General features: G+C 49.0%; 1 protein-coding gene across 2 annotated transcripts in view; it reads right to left on the bottom strand.

Moving 5' to 3' along the window:
• The window catches only part of LOC306918414 (uncharacterized protein), a 36,636-nt gene extending 21,765 nt beyond the window's left edge, over positions 1–14,871 (bottom strand). For both annotated transcript variants that reach the window (XR_013789333.1, XM_079531319.1), the window contains exons 1-5: positions 14,825–14,871; positions 13,405–13,495; positions 12,653–12,715; positions 7,218–7,313; positions 6,995–7,108 (exon numbers count right to left, since the gene is read on the bottom strand). Coding sequence is in view for 1 of the 2 variants with exons in the window: in XM_079531319.1 (XP_079387445.1) it covers positions 6,995–7,108; positions 7,218–7,313; positions 12,653–12,715; positions 13,405–13,481 (350 nt within the window). In the remaining variant the exon portion in view is untranslated. The remainder of the gene's footprint in view (positions 1–6,994; positions 7,109–7,217; positions 7,314–12,652; positions 12,716–13,404; positions 13,496–14,824) is intronic.
• Between the last annotated feature and the right edge of the window lie 636 nt (positions 14,872–15,507).

Below are 15,507 nucleotides of genomic sequence, written 5' to 3'. Positions count from 1 at the left end.
GAAGGAGTTTAGTATCTGTAGAATGAGGCATTACCCCATGTGAAGGAGTTTAGTATCTGTAGGGAATGAGGCATTACCCCAGGTGAAGGAGTTTAGTATCTGTAGAATGAGGCATTACCCCAGGTGAAGGAGTTTAGTATCTGTAGGGAATGAGGCATTACCCCAGGTGAAGGAGTTTAGTATATGTAGGGAATGAGGCATTACCCCAGGTGAAGGAGTTTAGTATCTGTAGGGAATGAGGCATTACCCCAGGTGAAGCAGTTTAGTATCTGTAGAATGACGCATTACCCCAGGTGAAGGAGTTTAGTATCTGTAGTGAATGAGGCATTACCCCAGGTGAAGGAGTTTAGTATCTGTAGGGAATGAGGCATTACCCCAGGTGAAGGAGTTTAGTATCTGTAGGGAATGAGGCATTACCCCAGGTGAAGGAGTTTAGTATCTGTAGGGAATGAGGCATTACCCCAGGTGAAGGAGTGTAGTATCTGTAGGGAATGAGGCATTACCCCAGGTGAAGGAGTTTAGTATCTGTAGGGAATGAGGCATTACCCCAGGTGAAGGAGTTTAGTATCTGTAGGGAATGAGGCATTACCCCAGGTGAAGGAGTTTAGTATCTGTAGGGAATGAGGCATTACCCCAGGTGAAGGAGTGTAGTATCTGTAGAATGAGACATTACCCCAGGTGAAGGAGTTTAGTATCTGTAGGGAATGAGGCATTACCCCAGGTGAAGGAGTTTAGTATCTGTAGGGAATGAGGCATTACCCCAGGTGAAGGAGTTTAGTATCTGTAGGGAATTAGGCATTACCCCAGGTGAAGGAGTTTAGTATCTGTAGGGAATGAGGCATTACCCCAGGTGAAGGAGTTTAGTATCTGTAGAATGAGGCATTACCCCAGGTGAAGGAGTTTAGTATCTGTAGGGAATGAGGCATTACCCCAGGTGAAGGAGTTTAGTATCTGTAGAATGAGGCATTACCCCAGGTGAAGGAGTTTAGTATCTGTAGAATGAGGCATTACCCCAGGTGAAGGAGTTTAGTATCTGTAGGGAATGAGGCATTACCCCAGGTGAATAGTATCTGTAGGGAATGAGGCATTACCCCAGGTGAAGGAGTTTAGTATCTGCAGGGAATGAGGCATTACTCCAGGTGAAGGAGTTTTGTATCTGTAGGGAATGAGGCATTACCCCAGGTGAAGGAGTTTAGTATTTGTAGGGAATGAGGCATTACCCCAGGTGAAGGAGTTTAGTATCTGTAGGGAATGAGGCATTACCCCAGGTGAAGGAGTTTAGTATCTGTAGAATGAGGCATTACCCCAGGTGAAGGAGTTTAGTATCTGTAGGGAATGGGGCATTACTCCAGGTGAAGGAGTTTTGTATCTGTAGGGAATGAGGCATTACCCCAGGTGAAGGAGTTTAGTATCTGTAGGGAATGAGACATTACCCCAGGTGAAGGAGTTTAGTATCTGTAGAATGAGGCATTACCCCAGGTGAAGGAGTTTAGTATCTGTAGGGAATGAGGCATTACCCCAGGTGAAGGAGTTTAGTATCTGTAGAATGAGGCATTACCCCAGGTGAAGGAGTTTAGTGTCTGTAGGGAATGAGGCATTACCCCAGGTGAAGGAGTTTAGTATCTGTAGGGAATGAGGCATTACCCCAGGTGAAGGAGTTTAGTATCTGTAGAATGAGGCATTACCCCAGGTGAAAGAGTTTAGTATCTGTAGGGAATGAGGCATTACCCCAGGTGAAGGAGTTTAGTATCTGTAGAATGAGGCATTACCCCAGGTGAAGGAGTTTAGTATCTGTAGGGAATGAGGCATTACTCCAGGTGAAGGAGTTTTGTATCTGTGGGGAATGAGGCATTACCCCAGGTGAAGGAGTTTAGTATCTGTAGAATGAGGCATTACCCCAGGTGAAGGAGTTTAGTATCTGTAGAATGAGGCATTACCCCAGGTGAAGGAGTTTAGTATCTGTAGAATGAGGCATTACCCCAGGTGAAGGAGTTTAGTATCTGTAGAATGAGGCATTACCCCAGGTGAAGGAGTTTAGTATCTGTAGAATGAGGCATTACCCCAGGTGAAGGAGTTTAGTATCTGTAGGGAATGAGGCATTACCCCAGGTGAAGGAGTTTAGTATCTGTAGGGAATGAGACATTACCCCAGGTGAAGGAGTTTAGTATCTGTAGGGAATGAGGCATTACCCCAGGTGAAGGAGTTTAGTATCTGTAGAATGAGGCATTACCCCAGGTGAAGGAGTTTAGTATCTGTAGAATGAGGCATTACCCCAGGTGAAGGAGTTTAGTATCTGTAGAATGAGGCATTACCCCAGGTGAAGGAGTTTAGTGTCTGTAGGGAATGAGGCATTACCCCAGGTGAAGGAGTTTAGTGTCTGTAGGGAATGAGGCATTACCCCAGGTGAAGGAGTTTAGTATCTGTAGGGAATGAGGCATTACCCCAGGTGAAGGAGTGTAGTATCTGTAGGGAATGAGGCATTACCCCTGGTGAAGGAGTTTAGTATCTGTAGGGAATGAGGCATTACCCCAGGTGAAGGAGTGTAGTATCTGTAGGGAATGAGGCATTACCCCAGGTGAAGGAGTTTAGTATCTGTAGGGAATGAGGCATTACCCCATGTGAAGGAGTTTAGTATCTGTAGGGAATGAGGCATTACCCCAGGTGAAGGAGTTTAGTATCTGTAGAATGAGGCATTACCCCAGGTGAAGGAGTTTAGTATCTGTAGGGAATGAGGCATTACCCCAGGTGAAGGAGTTTAGTATCTGTAGGGAATGAGGCATTACCCCAGGTGAAGGAGTTTAGTATCTGTAGAATGAGGCATTACCCCAGGTGAATGAGTTTAGTATCTGTAGAATGAGGCATTACCCCAGGTGAAGGAGTTTAGTGTCTGTAGGGAATGAGGCATTACCCCAGGTGAAGGAGTTTAGTATCTGTAGGGAATGAGGCATTAACCCAGGTGAAGGAGTTTAGTATCTGTAGAATGAGGCATTACCCCAGGTGAAGGAGTTTAGTATCTGTAGGGAATGAGGCATTACCCCAGGTGAAGGAGTTTAGTATCTGTAGAATGAGGCATTACCCCTGGTGAAGGAGTTTAGTATCTGTAGAATGAGGCATTACCCCAGGTGAAGGAGTTTAGTATCTGTAGGGAATGAGGCATTACCCCAGGTGAAGGAGTTTAGTATCTGTAGAATGAGGCATTACCCCAGGTGAAGGAGTTTAGTATCTGTAGGGAATGAGGCATTACCCCAGGTGAAGGAGTTTAGTATCTGTAGGGAATGAGGCATTACCCCATGTGAAGGAGTTTAGTATCTGTAGAATGAGGCATTACCCCAGGTGAAGGAGTTTAGTATCTGTAGAATGAGGCATTACCCCAGGTGAAGGAGTTTAGTATCTGTAGGGAATGAGGCATTACCCCAGGTGAAGGAGTTTAGTATCTGTAGGGAATGAGGCATTTCCCCAGGTGAAGGAGTTTAGTATCTGTAGAATGAGGCATTACCCCAGGTGAAGGAGTTTAGTATCTGTAGAATGACGCATTACCCCAGGTGAAGGAGTTTAGTATCTGTAGAATGAGGCATTACCCCAGGTGAAGGAGTTTAGTATCTGTAGAATGAGGCATTACCCCAGGTGAAGGAGTTTAGTATCTGTAGAATGAGGCATTACCCCAGGTGAAGGAGTTTAGTATCTGTAGAATGAGGCATTACCCCAGGTGAAGGAGTTTAGTATCTGTAGAATGAGGCATTACCCCAGGTGAAGGAGTTTAGTATCTGTAGAATGAGGCATTACCCCAGGTGAAGGAGTTTAGTATCTGTAGAATGAGGCATTACCCCAGGTGAAGGAGTTTAGTATCTGTAGGGAATGAGGCATTACCCCAGGTGAAGGAGTTTAGTATCTGTAGGGAATGAGGCATTACCCCAGGTGAAGGAGTTTAGTATCTGTAGGGAATGAGGCATTACCCCAGGTGAAGGAGTTTAGTATCTGTAGGGAATGAGGCATTACCCCAGGTGAAGGAGTTTAGTATCTGTAGGGAATGAGGCATTACCCCAGGTGAAGGAGTTTAGTATCTGTAGGGAATGAGGCATTACCCCAGGTGAAGGAGTTTAGTATCTGTAGGGAATGAGGCATTACCCCAGGTGAAGGAGTTTAGTATCTGTAGGCAATGAGGCATTACCCCAGGTGAAGGAGTTTAGTATCTGTAGGGAATGAGGCATTACCCCAGGTGAAGGAGTTTAGTATCTGTAGAATGAGGCATTACCCCAGGTGAAGGAGTTTAGTATCTGTAGGGAATGAGGCATTACCCCAGGTGAAGGAGTTTAGTATCTGTAGGGAATGAGGCATTACCCCAGGTGAAGGAGTTTAGTATCTGTAGGGAATGAGGCATTACCCCAGGTGAAGGAGTAAGTATCTCAGGGTCTTGTTCATGAGTGAGGGGAGAACGGAGAAGGAGATCAGCCGGAGAATCGGAGCGGCAGGGGCGGTATTGCAGTCGCTGTACCGCACTGTTGTGACGAAAAGAGAGTTGAGCCAGAAGGCAACGCTCTCTGTCTACCGAGCAATCTTGGTTCCTACTCTTACCTATGGTCATGAAGTGTGGGTCATGACCGAAAGAATAAGGTGGTGAATACAAGCGGCCGAAATGCATCTCCCTTAGAGATAGGGTGAGAAGTTCAGCCACACGGGAGAGACTCGGAGTAGAACCGCTGCTCCTTCGCCTGGAAAGGAGGCAGCTTAGGTGGTTCGGGCATCTGGTTAGGATGCCTTTGGGGCGTCTCCCTAGGGAGGTCCTTGACGCACGTCCCACTGGGAGGAGACCCCGGGGCAGACCAAGGATCACGTCCCACTGGGAGGAGACCCCGGGGGTAGACCAAGGATCACGTCCCACTGGGAGGAGACCCCGGGGCAGACCAAGGATCACGTCCCACTGGGAGGAGACCCCCGGGCAGAACAAGGATCACGTCCCACTGGGAGGAGACCCCGGGGCAGACCAAGGCGCAGTTGGAGGGAACACATGGACTTTACTGGCCTTGGAACGTCTTGGGATCCCCCAGGAAGAAGTCACTAATCCTATCAATTAGTAACGTTGCCCAGGACGGAGGTTAATAAAAGGACGGATATCGCATCGCTCCGCAGGCTGGGAGCATCTGTTGCATCGCTCCACAGGCTGGGAGCGTCTGTTGCATCGCTCCACAGGCTGGGAGCGCCTGTTCCATCGCTCCACAGGCTGGGAGCGTCGGTTGCATCGCTCCACAGGCTGGGAGCATCTGTTGCATCGCTCCGCAGGCTGGGAGCATCTGTTGCATCGCTCCGCAGGCTGGGAGCATCTGTTGCATCGCTCCGCAGGCTGGGAGCGTCTGTTGCATCGCTCCGCAGGCTGGGAGCATCTGTTGCATCGCTCCACAGGCTGGGAGCGTCTGTTGCATCGCTCCACAGGCTGGGAGCGCCTGTTCCATCGCTCCACAGGCTGGGAGCGTCGGTTGCATCGCTCCACAGGCTGGGAGCATCTGTTGCATCGCTCCACAGGCTGGGAGCGTCTGTTGCATCGCTCCACAGGCTGGGAGCGTCTGTTACGCAACATTCAATGTCATCTCCTGTTGGGACATCATCGGAAATGCCCCCCCCATTTTAGCGGATAACTTGATCTAAATCATTCCGTCCAATTCTAAGAGAAGATGATGTTTTTGACGGCCCATCGTGGTCCCATCGCTAGTCGCGTTAGAATTTATCATCATCGTCTCCCTTGGCACCATCATCTCTGCTCACAATATATCCTATCACTGCTATGCCGATGACACACAACTGTTTCTATCCTTCCCCCCCTCTGCCACCCAGGTAGAAGAGCGCATCACTGCATGCCTGGCTGACATCTCACAGTGGATGTCTTCCAACCACCTCAAGCTGAACCCAGATAAGACTGAGCTTCTGTTCTTCCCAGCTAAGTCCTGCCCTATGCGGGAGCTAACTATCTCCGTAGACAACGCCCTGGTAAAGTCTGTCCCGACAGCCAGGAACCTTGGTGTTGTCCTGGACAGTCAGCTCTCGTTCAAAACACACATCACAGCTGTCACTAGATCCTGTAGGTTTACACTCTACAACATACGACGAATTAGACCGTTCCTCACCCAGGAGTCAGCCCAGCTCCTAATCCAGACAACAGTCTTGTCAAAACTTGACTATTGCAACTCCCTCCTTACTGGCCTACCGGCATGTGCACTTAAGCCCCTCCAACTGATCCAAAATGCCGCAGCACGCTTGGTCTTCAACCAGCCAAAATTCTCACACGTCTCCCCCCTTCTCCGCTCCCTCCATTGGCTCCCGGTCGCTGCCCGCACAGAATACAAACGCTCCACACGTCCCAAACTCTTCTCCCTTCTGGCTCCAAAACTATGGAATGCACTTCCCATCACAGTCAGAACTGCAGCCTCACTCCCAATCTTCCGCCGTAGTCTGAAAACCCACCTCTTCAGACTCCACCATGGCCCGTAGCACTTGCCCTAGCCTAGCCCCTTAGATAGCACATTATGTAGATTTAGATAGTATTTTAAACAGACTTATAGCTTGTTATGTAGACAGCTCTAGAATTGCACTTTATGTAGTCATAGCACTTTATAGTACACATGTATAATATATTATATAGTATAGTATGTATAGTTTACATAGATACTCCACTGTTACGTTCTTAGTTTACGCATGATTCATGATAACTACTTTTTATATATGTGATGTATGCCATGCTTTTTGTTATTGCTTAATGTAAGTCGCTCTGGATTAAGAGCGTCTGCTAAATGCCTAAATTGTAAATTGTCTCCCGTTGTGGTCGATCACCTCGTCTGTGTTTTTGCTACATGTTGCTACTTCAGCTACTTCCCAAAATGGCACGGAGCCACCTTGAAATAGGTCCTGAGGAAACAAATGGCTGGGCGTCCTGATTTAATGGTTACAAATACCCCCCGGGCGTTTGGGGTGTTAACTAAATAATGTGTGGGGTTTTCATTCTGACCTCAGATCAGTAGAGTGGTGTCCATCTTTGAAGTGTAAAGGTGTTCCTATGGACTGGTCACTCTTCATAGAGGTACAGATGGGTGCAGCAGGCTGTGGACTCTGCTCATGAACCCTGATGAAGAACATTTAGTTTATTAGGACCATAAACACTCATATGTTGTTCCTCATGATATCTGTTCAGTAGAGTTTAACTAAATAATGTGTGGGGTTTTCATTCTGACCTCAGATCAGTAGAGTGGTGTCCATCTTTGAAGTTAAACGGTTCTCCCATAGAGGTACAGATGGGTGCAGCAGGCTGTGGACTCTGCTCATGAACCCTGATGAAGAACATTTAGTTTATTAGGACCATAAACACTCATATGTTGTACAGACCACTAACTCATATGCAGACCGCATGCAGACCACATGCAGACCGCATGCAGACCACATGGAGACCGCATGCAGACCACATGGAGACCAGACCACATGGAGACCACATGCAGACCAGACCACATGGAGACCGCATGCAGACCACATGGAGACCAGACCACATGGAGACCAGACCACATGGAGACCGCATGCAGACCACATGCAGACCAGACCACATGGAGACCACATGCAGACCACATGCAGACCAGACCACATGCAGACCAGACCACATGCAGACCAGACCACATGCAGACCAGACCACATGCAGACCACATGCAGACCAGACCACATGCAGACCAGACCACATGCAGACCACATGCAGACCACATGCAGACCACATGCAGACCACATGCAGACCGAGACCACATGCAGACCACATGCAGACCACATGCAGACCAGACCACATGCAGACCAGACCACATGCAGACCACATGCAGACCAGACCACATGCAGACCAGACCACATGCAGACCACATGCAGACCACATGCAGACCAGACCACATGGAGACCACATGCAGACCACATGCAGACCAGACCACATGGAGACCACATGGAGACCTCATGCAGACCACATGCAGACCACATGCAGACCAGACCACATGCAGACCACATGCAGACCAGACCACATGCAGACCACATGCAGACCACATGCAGACCAGACCACATGGAGACCAGACCACATGCAGACCACATGCAGACCAGACCACATGGAGACCACATGCAGACCAGACCACATGGAGACCAGACCACATGCAGACCACATGCAGACCAGACCACATGGAGACCACATGCAGACCAGACCACATGGAGACCACATGCAGACCAGACCACATGCAGACCACATGCAGACCACATGCAGACCAGACCACATGGAGACCAGACCACATGCAGACCAGACCACATGCAGACCAGACCACATGCAGACCGCATGCAGACCACATGCAGACCACATGCAGACCAGACCACATGCAGACCAGACCACATGCAGACCACATGCAGACCACATGCAGACCACATGCAGACCACATGCAGACCAGACCACATGCAGACCAGACCACATGCAGACCAGACCACATGCAGACCGCATGCAGACCACATGCAGACCAGACCACATGCAGACCGCATGCAGACCACATGCAGACCAGACCACATGCAGACCGCATGCAGACCACATGGAGACCAGACCACATGCAGACCAGACCACATGGAGACCACATGCAGACCACATGGAGACCGCATGCAGACCACATGCAGACCAGACCACATGCAGACCACATGCAGACCACATGGAGACCAGACCACATGCAGACCACATGCAGACCACATGGAGACCAGACCACATGGAGACCACATGCAGACCACATGGAGACCGCATGCAGACCACATGGAGACCAGACCACATGCAGACCACATGCAGACCACATGCAGACCAGACCACATGGAGACCACATGCAGACCACATGCAGACCACATGCAGACCACATGGAGACCGCATGCAGACCACATGGAGACCAGACCACATGCAGACCACATGCAGACCACATGCAGACCAGACCACATGGAGACCACATGCAGACCACATGCAGACCACATGCAGACCACATGCAGACCACATGCAGACCAGACCACATGCAGACCACATGCAGACCACATGCAGACCACATGCAGACCACATGCAGACCACATGCAGACCTCATGGAGACCGAGACCACATGCAGACCACATGCAGACCAGACCACATGCAGACCGAGACCACATGCAGACCAGACCACATGGAGACCACATGCAGACCACATGCAGACCAGACCACATGGAGACCACATGGAGACCGAGACCACATGCAGACCACATGCAGACCAGACCACATGCAGACCAGACCACATGGAGACCAGACCACATGCAGACCACATGCAGACCACATGCAGACCAGACCACATGGAGACCAGACCACATGCAGACCACATGCAGACCACATGCAGACCAGACCACATGGAGACCAGACCACATGCAGACCACATGCAGACCACATGCAGACCACATGCAGACCAGACCACATGCAGACCAGACCACATGCAGACCAGACCGCATGCAGACCACATGCAGACCACATGCAGACCACATGCAGACCAGACCACATGCAGACCACATGCAGACCAGACCACATGCAGACCACATGCAGACCACATGCAGACCACATGCAGACCAGACCACATGCAGACCAGACCACATGCAGACCAGACCACATGCAGACCACATGCAGACCACATGCAGACCAGACCACATGCAGACCGCATGCAGACCAGACCACATGCAGACCAGACCACATGCAGACCAGACCACATGCAGACCAGACCACATGCAGACCACATGCAGACCACATGCAGACCACATGCAGACCAGACCACATGCAGACCACATGCAGACCACATGCAGACCACATGCAGACCAGACCACATGCAGACCACATGCAGACCACATGCAGACCACATGCAGACCAGACCACATGCAGACCACATGCAGACCACATGCAGACCAGACCACATGCAGACCACATGCAGACCACATGCAGACCAGACCACATGCAGACCAGACCACATGCAGACCAGACCACATGCAGACCACATGCAGACCAGACCACATGCAGACCAGACCACATGCAGACCACATGCAGACCACATGCAGACCAGACCACATGCAGACCACATGCAGACCACATGGAGACCAGACCACATGCAGACCACATGCAGACCACATGCAGACCAGACCACATGCAGACCAGACCACATGCAGACCAGACCACATGCAGACCACATGCAGACCAGACCACATGCAGACCACATGCAGACCAGACCACATGCAGACCAGACCACATGCAGACCAGACCACATGCAGACCACATGCAGACCACATGCAGACCAGACCACATGCAGACCGCATGCAGACCAGACCACATGCAGACCAGACCACATGCAGACCGCATGCAGACCAGACCACATGCAGACCAGACCACATGCAGACCAGACCACATGCAGACCACATGCAGACCACATGCAGACCAGACCACATGCAGACCGCATGCAGACCAGACCACATGCAGACCAGACCACATGCAGACCAGACCACATGCAGACCACATGCAGACCAGACCACATGCAGACCACATGCAGACCACATGCAGACCACATGCAGACCACATGCAGACCACATGCAGACCAGACCACATGCAGACCACATGCAGACCACATGCAGACCAGACCACATGCAGACTACATGCAGACCACATGCAGACCACATGCAGACCAGACCACATGCAGACCACATGCAGACCAGACCACATGCAGACCAGACCACATGCAGACCACATGCAGACCACATGCAGACCAGACCACATGCAGACCGCATGCAGACCAGACCACATGCAGACCAGACCACATGGAGACCAGACCACATGCAGACCAGACCTCATGCAGACCAGACCACATGCAGACCAGACCACATGCAGACCACATGCAGACCACATGCAGACCAGACCACATGCAGACCAGACCACATGCAGACCACATGCAGACCACATGCAGACCAGACCACATGCAGACCAGACCACATGCAGACCACATGCAGACCACATGCAGACCAGACCACATGCAGACCACATGCAGACCACATGCAGACCACATGCAGACCACATGCAGACCGCATGCAGACCACATGCAGACCAGACCACATGCAGACCAGACCACATGCAGACCACATGCAGACCACATGCAGACCAGACCACATGCAGACCACATGCAGACCACATGCAGACCACATGCAGACCAGACCACATGCAGACCACATGCAGACCACATGCAGACCACATGCAGACCACATGCAGACCGAGACCACATGGAGACCACATGCAGACTACATGGAGACCTCATGCAGACCACATGCAGACCACATGCAGACCACATGCAGACCACATGCAGACCAGACCACATGCAGACCACATGCAGACCACATGCAGACCACATGCAGACCACATCCATCGTGCCATTCCCATAGACAGCCCATTCATCCAAACAGAAAAGTCCTGTCTGATTGTATTAAACAACGTCAAACTCACCAACATTGCAACTGTATGAAAAAGCTTGAATTATTCTCTTTCAATCTGCAAAGTTTTTGTTTTTTTTGAAAATCCACCGTAGATCAATGGGAAGTTGCACCGAGTTAGCACCTTGCTGGCAAGATCAAACAGCCAATAATCTATCCATCTGTTTCCACCTGGAGGTGGTCTGCCTCAAACAGCCAATAATCTATCCATCTGTTTCCACCTGGAGGTGGTCTGCCTCAAACAGCCAATAATCTATCCATCTGTTTCCACCTGGAGGTGGTCTGCCTCAAACAGCCAATAATCTATCCATCTGTTTCCACCTGGAGGTGGTCTGCCTCAAACAGCCAATAATCTATCCATCTGTTTCCACCTGGAGGTGGTCTGCCTCAAACAGCCAATAATCTATCCATCTGTTTCCACCTGGAGGTGGTCTGCCTCAAACAGCCAATAATCTATCCATCTGTTTCCACCTGGAGGTGGTCTGCCTCAAACAGCCAATAATCTATCCATCTGTTTCCACCTGGAGGTGGTCTGCCTCAAACAGCCAATAATCTATCCACCTGTTTGGGCAGGAATGTACTGGGGCTACTTGTGTGTCTCCTTCACTTCCTCCACACTTCCACAGCCAGTGTTGCCATGTCTGCTTATTATAAGCGACCTTTGTCAATATTGTAAATAGTGGTCAATTGTAAATATTGGTAGTCGCTTGTTTTTTTGGGCTTGTTTCTAAAGTGTACAGAAGTTGATTATTTGGGGTTGATTCCTAATGTTGTTTAAACCATGCAGTACATTTCTTCACGTCAAGTATAACCCTAGTGGAGTAACTAAAAATACATTTTTTCCGGTGAAAAAGAAAACCCTTTCTGGCCAAAAAGTGCATGTCGACGACCTTGCAGCCGTATGCAAAGTCTAATATGTAATTTAGATAGCATATTTTGTACAATTAGCATTATATAGTGTTTACACTACTTCATTTTACAGATATTTTACTGACGATAGTTTACTTCTGATCCTAGACGACTATTTCTATGCATTTGAAGTAACACCATGTGTTGTTCTTGCTTACTGTAAGTCTCTCTGGATTAAGAGCGTCTGATAAATGACTACACTGTAAATTGTAATTAATAATTAATGTGTGGTTTTCATTCTGACCTCTGACCAGTGGAGTGTTGTCCATCATCTTTGAAGACAACAGGTTCTTCCTTGGACTTACAGCTGGAAACAGGAGACATTTAGTTTATCAGGGTTAATAGTCCGGCAGCCGAGGTGGATGGGTGGGACATTTGGTATCTCTTTTTTATTGGCCTAAACAGCTGACCGGTTTGTACCCTCACATGTTCTCCCCGTGTCCCCTAGGGTAGGTACCCTCACATGTTCTCCCCGTGTCCCCTAGGGTAGGTACCCTCACATGTTATCCCCGTGTCCCCTAGGGTAGGTACCCTCACATGTTCTCCCTGTGTCCCCTAGGGTATGTACCCTCACATGTTCTCCCCGTGTCCCCTAGGGTAGGTACCCTCACATGTTCTCCCCGTGTCCCCTAGGGTAGGTACCCTCACATGTTCTCCCCGTGTCCCCTAGGGTAGGTACCCTCACATGTTCTCCCCGTGTCCCCTAGGGTAGGTACCCTCACATGTTCTCCCTGTGTCCCCTAGGGTAGGTACCCTCACATGTTCTCCCTGTGTCCCCTAGGGTAGGTACCCTCACATGTTCTCCCCGTGTCCCCTAGGGTAGGTACCCTCACATGTTCTCCCTGTGTCCCCTAGGGTAGGTTCACATGTTCTCCCTGTGTCCCCTAGGGTAGGTACCCTCACATGTTCTCCCTGTGTCCACTAGGGTAGGTACCCTCACATGTTCTCCCGTGTCCCGGGGACACTAGATCTAGTAAAAGTACTCAGGTATATTACCTCTCATGTTGGTCAGAGTCAGAATGGCTGCTTTTAGAGGCCACGCCCCCTTCCTCTCTCTCCACAGACTCACTCATGGTGGAGCAGAGACCTTTACACACACACACACACACGCACGCACGCACGCACGCACGCACACACGCACGCACGCACACGCACGCACACACACACACACAGGTACAACATGCAATGCAATATAAACACGCAATTTATACCGTAGCTACACTAATAAAATAAAAATGTGGTATAACTAGGGTGACCAGATGTCCCTCTTTGCGTGTGATGGTCCCTCATTTCCAAGACTTTTCAGGCGTCCCACAAATTGAGACCCTGTCTGTCCCACATTGTGACTGACAGGCATCAGTGTTCACATTGAGACCCTGTCTGTCCCACATTGTGACTGACAGGCATCAGTGTTCACATTGAGACCCTGTCTGTCCCACATTGTGACTGACAGGCATCAGGGTTCAAATTGAGACCCTGTCTGTCCCACATTGTGACTGACAGTCATCAGGGTTCAAATTGAGACCCTGTCTGTCCCACATTGTGACTGACAGGCATCAGGGTTCAAATTGAGACCCTGTCCCACATTGTGACTGACCATCAGTGTTCAAATTGAGACCCTGTCTGTCCCACATTGTGACTGACAGGCATCAGGGTTCAAATTGAGACCCTGTCCCACATTGTGACTGACAGGCATCAGTGTTCACATTGAGACCCTGTCTGTCCCACATTGTGACTGACAGGCATCAGGGTTCAAATGCCCTAATAGTTAGTCCCTAATAGTTTAGTCCCCTAATAGTTGGCCTTCTGTTGTAAAGCTCTCTCATTGTCTCGTCCTGCAAGATGTGTTTTTAAGCCTGTTAAAATTGCATTAAAATTAAAAAATAAAGCATGATTTTAAAACAAAATGTGAGACACCAGAGGAGTTTATAAATGATGGCCAATAGGGCTGTGGTCCAATATGACATCACCAGAGGAGTTTATACATGATGGCCAATAGGGCTGTGGTCCAATATGACATCAAGGCATTTAATAGCAACTCAAGCAGTAAGTTGCTAACCTGGTACTTCTGTCAGTACAGTACTGTACAGTACAGTACTGTACAGTACAGTACTGTACTGTACAGTACTTCTGTCCCTCAAATGAACAGTTTGGATCTCATCACCTTATATATAACTTTAAGATACTCCTGATTAAAGCTAAACCGTGAAACCAACATGTCACGGGGATTCTCATTGGCCGACAAGATGGCTCCCCCCCCCCCCCCTCCTCCCCCCCTAGTAGAAAACAGTGGATTGGCTCATATAAAGTACATGAAACATTAACAACCACCTTACTAGTTCTGTGGAAATGAACTTAATACAATATAACATTAAAACATTGTCCGAAGTGGTACAAATATCAATACAATACAGACCTGTCTGCGTGTGTGTGTCTGTCTGTCTGCGTGTCTGTCTGTCTGCGTGTCAACTCTATCGACCTGTAGCGTAACAACAGTAAGATAAAGTGTTATCGGTGCAGAAATCGACCTTTGTCTTCCTCCTTCAGGCTGGTTTAGATATGATGGAAATTACTTTGTTGCTTTTTATCACCTGCAGTTTAAAGCTTATGAACTATGTCACTATGCCAGGGGTTCTCAACCTGTGGGTCGCGACCCCTCGTGGGTCCCCAAATTATTTTAGGGGGTCCCCAAATTATTTAAATTTGACTGATTGTCTGACAAATTTAAATTTAGAGTTTACATAGAGTACAACTTTCCTTAACCCATGCATTTTGGACTGAGTTCGAATAAAAAAAGGCTTCTAAATCCTAATTTTTTTCTGAAAAACCCATGTTTCTGTGTCAGTGTGGTGCTCAACCTTTTTCATGTCAAGGACCCCCAGAATTATCTCTATTGGGCCACGGACCCCCATCTCAAAATATGTAGTTCCAGGGACCCCCCCAGAAGCAACTATTTTAGTTAAAAATGTTCGCTCTGAAATATATATTCAATGATTTGTGCCACATTTTAACGATTTTTCAAAAATAGCAGACCTACAAGCTCTTTATGATGTACTGTACCACTTTGATATGCATTCGTAGGCCTGATGTTATAAAACC

This window comes from Electrona antarctica (assembly GCF_951216825.1).
Source record: "Electrona antarctica genome assembly, contig: scaffold_104, whole genome shotgun sequence".
NCBI lineage: Eukaryota > Metazoa > Chordata > Actinopteri > Myctophiformes > Myctophidae > Electrona > Electrona antarctica.
Note: the sequence above shows the minus strand (reverse complement) of the source record. Positions and strands in the feature narration are given on the sequence as shown.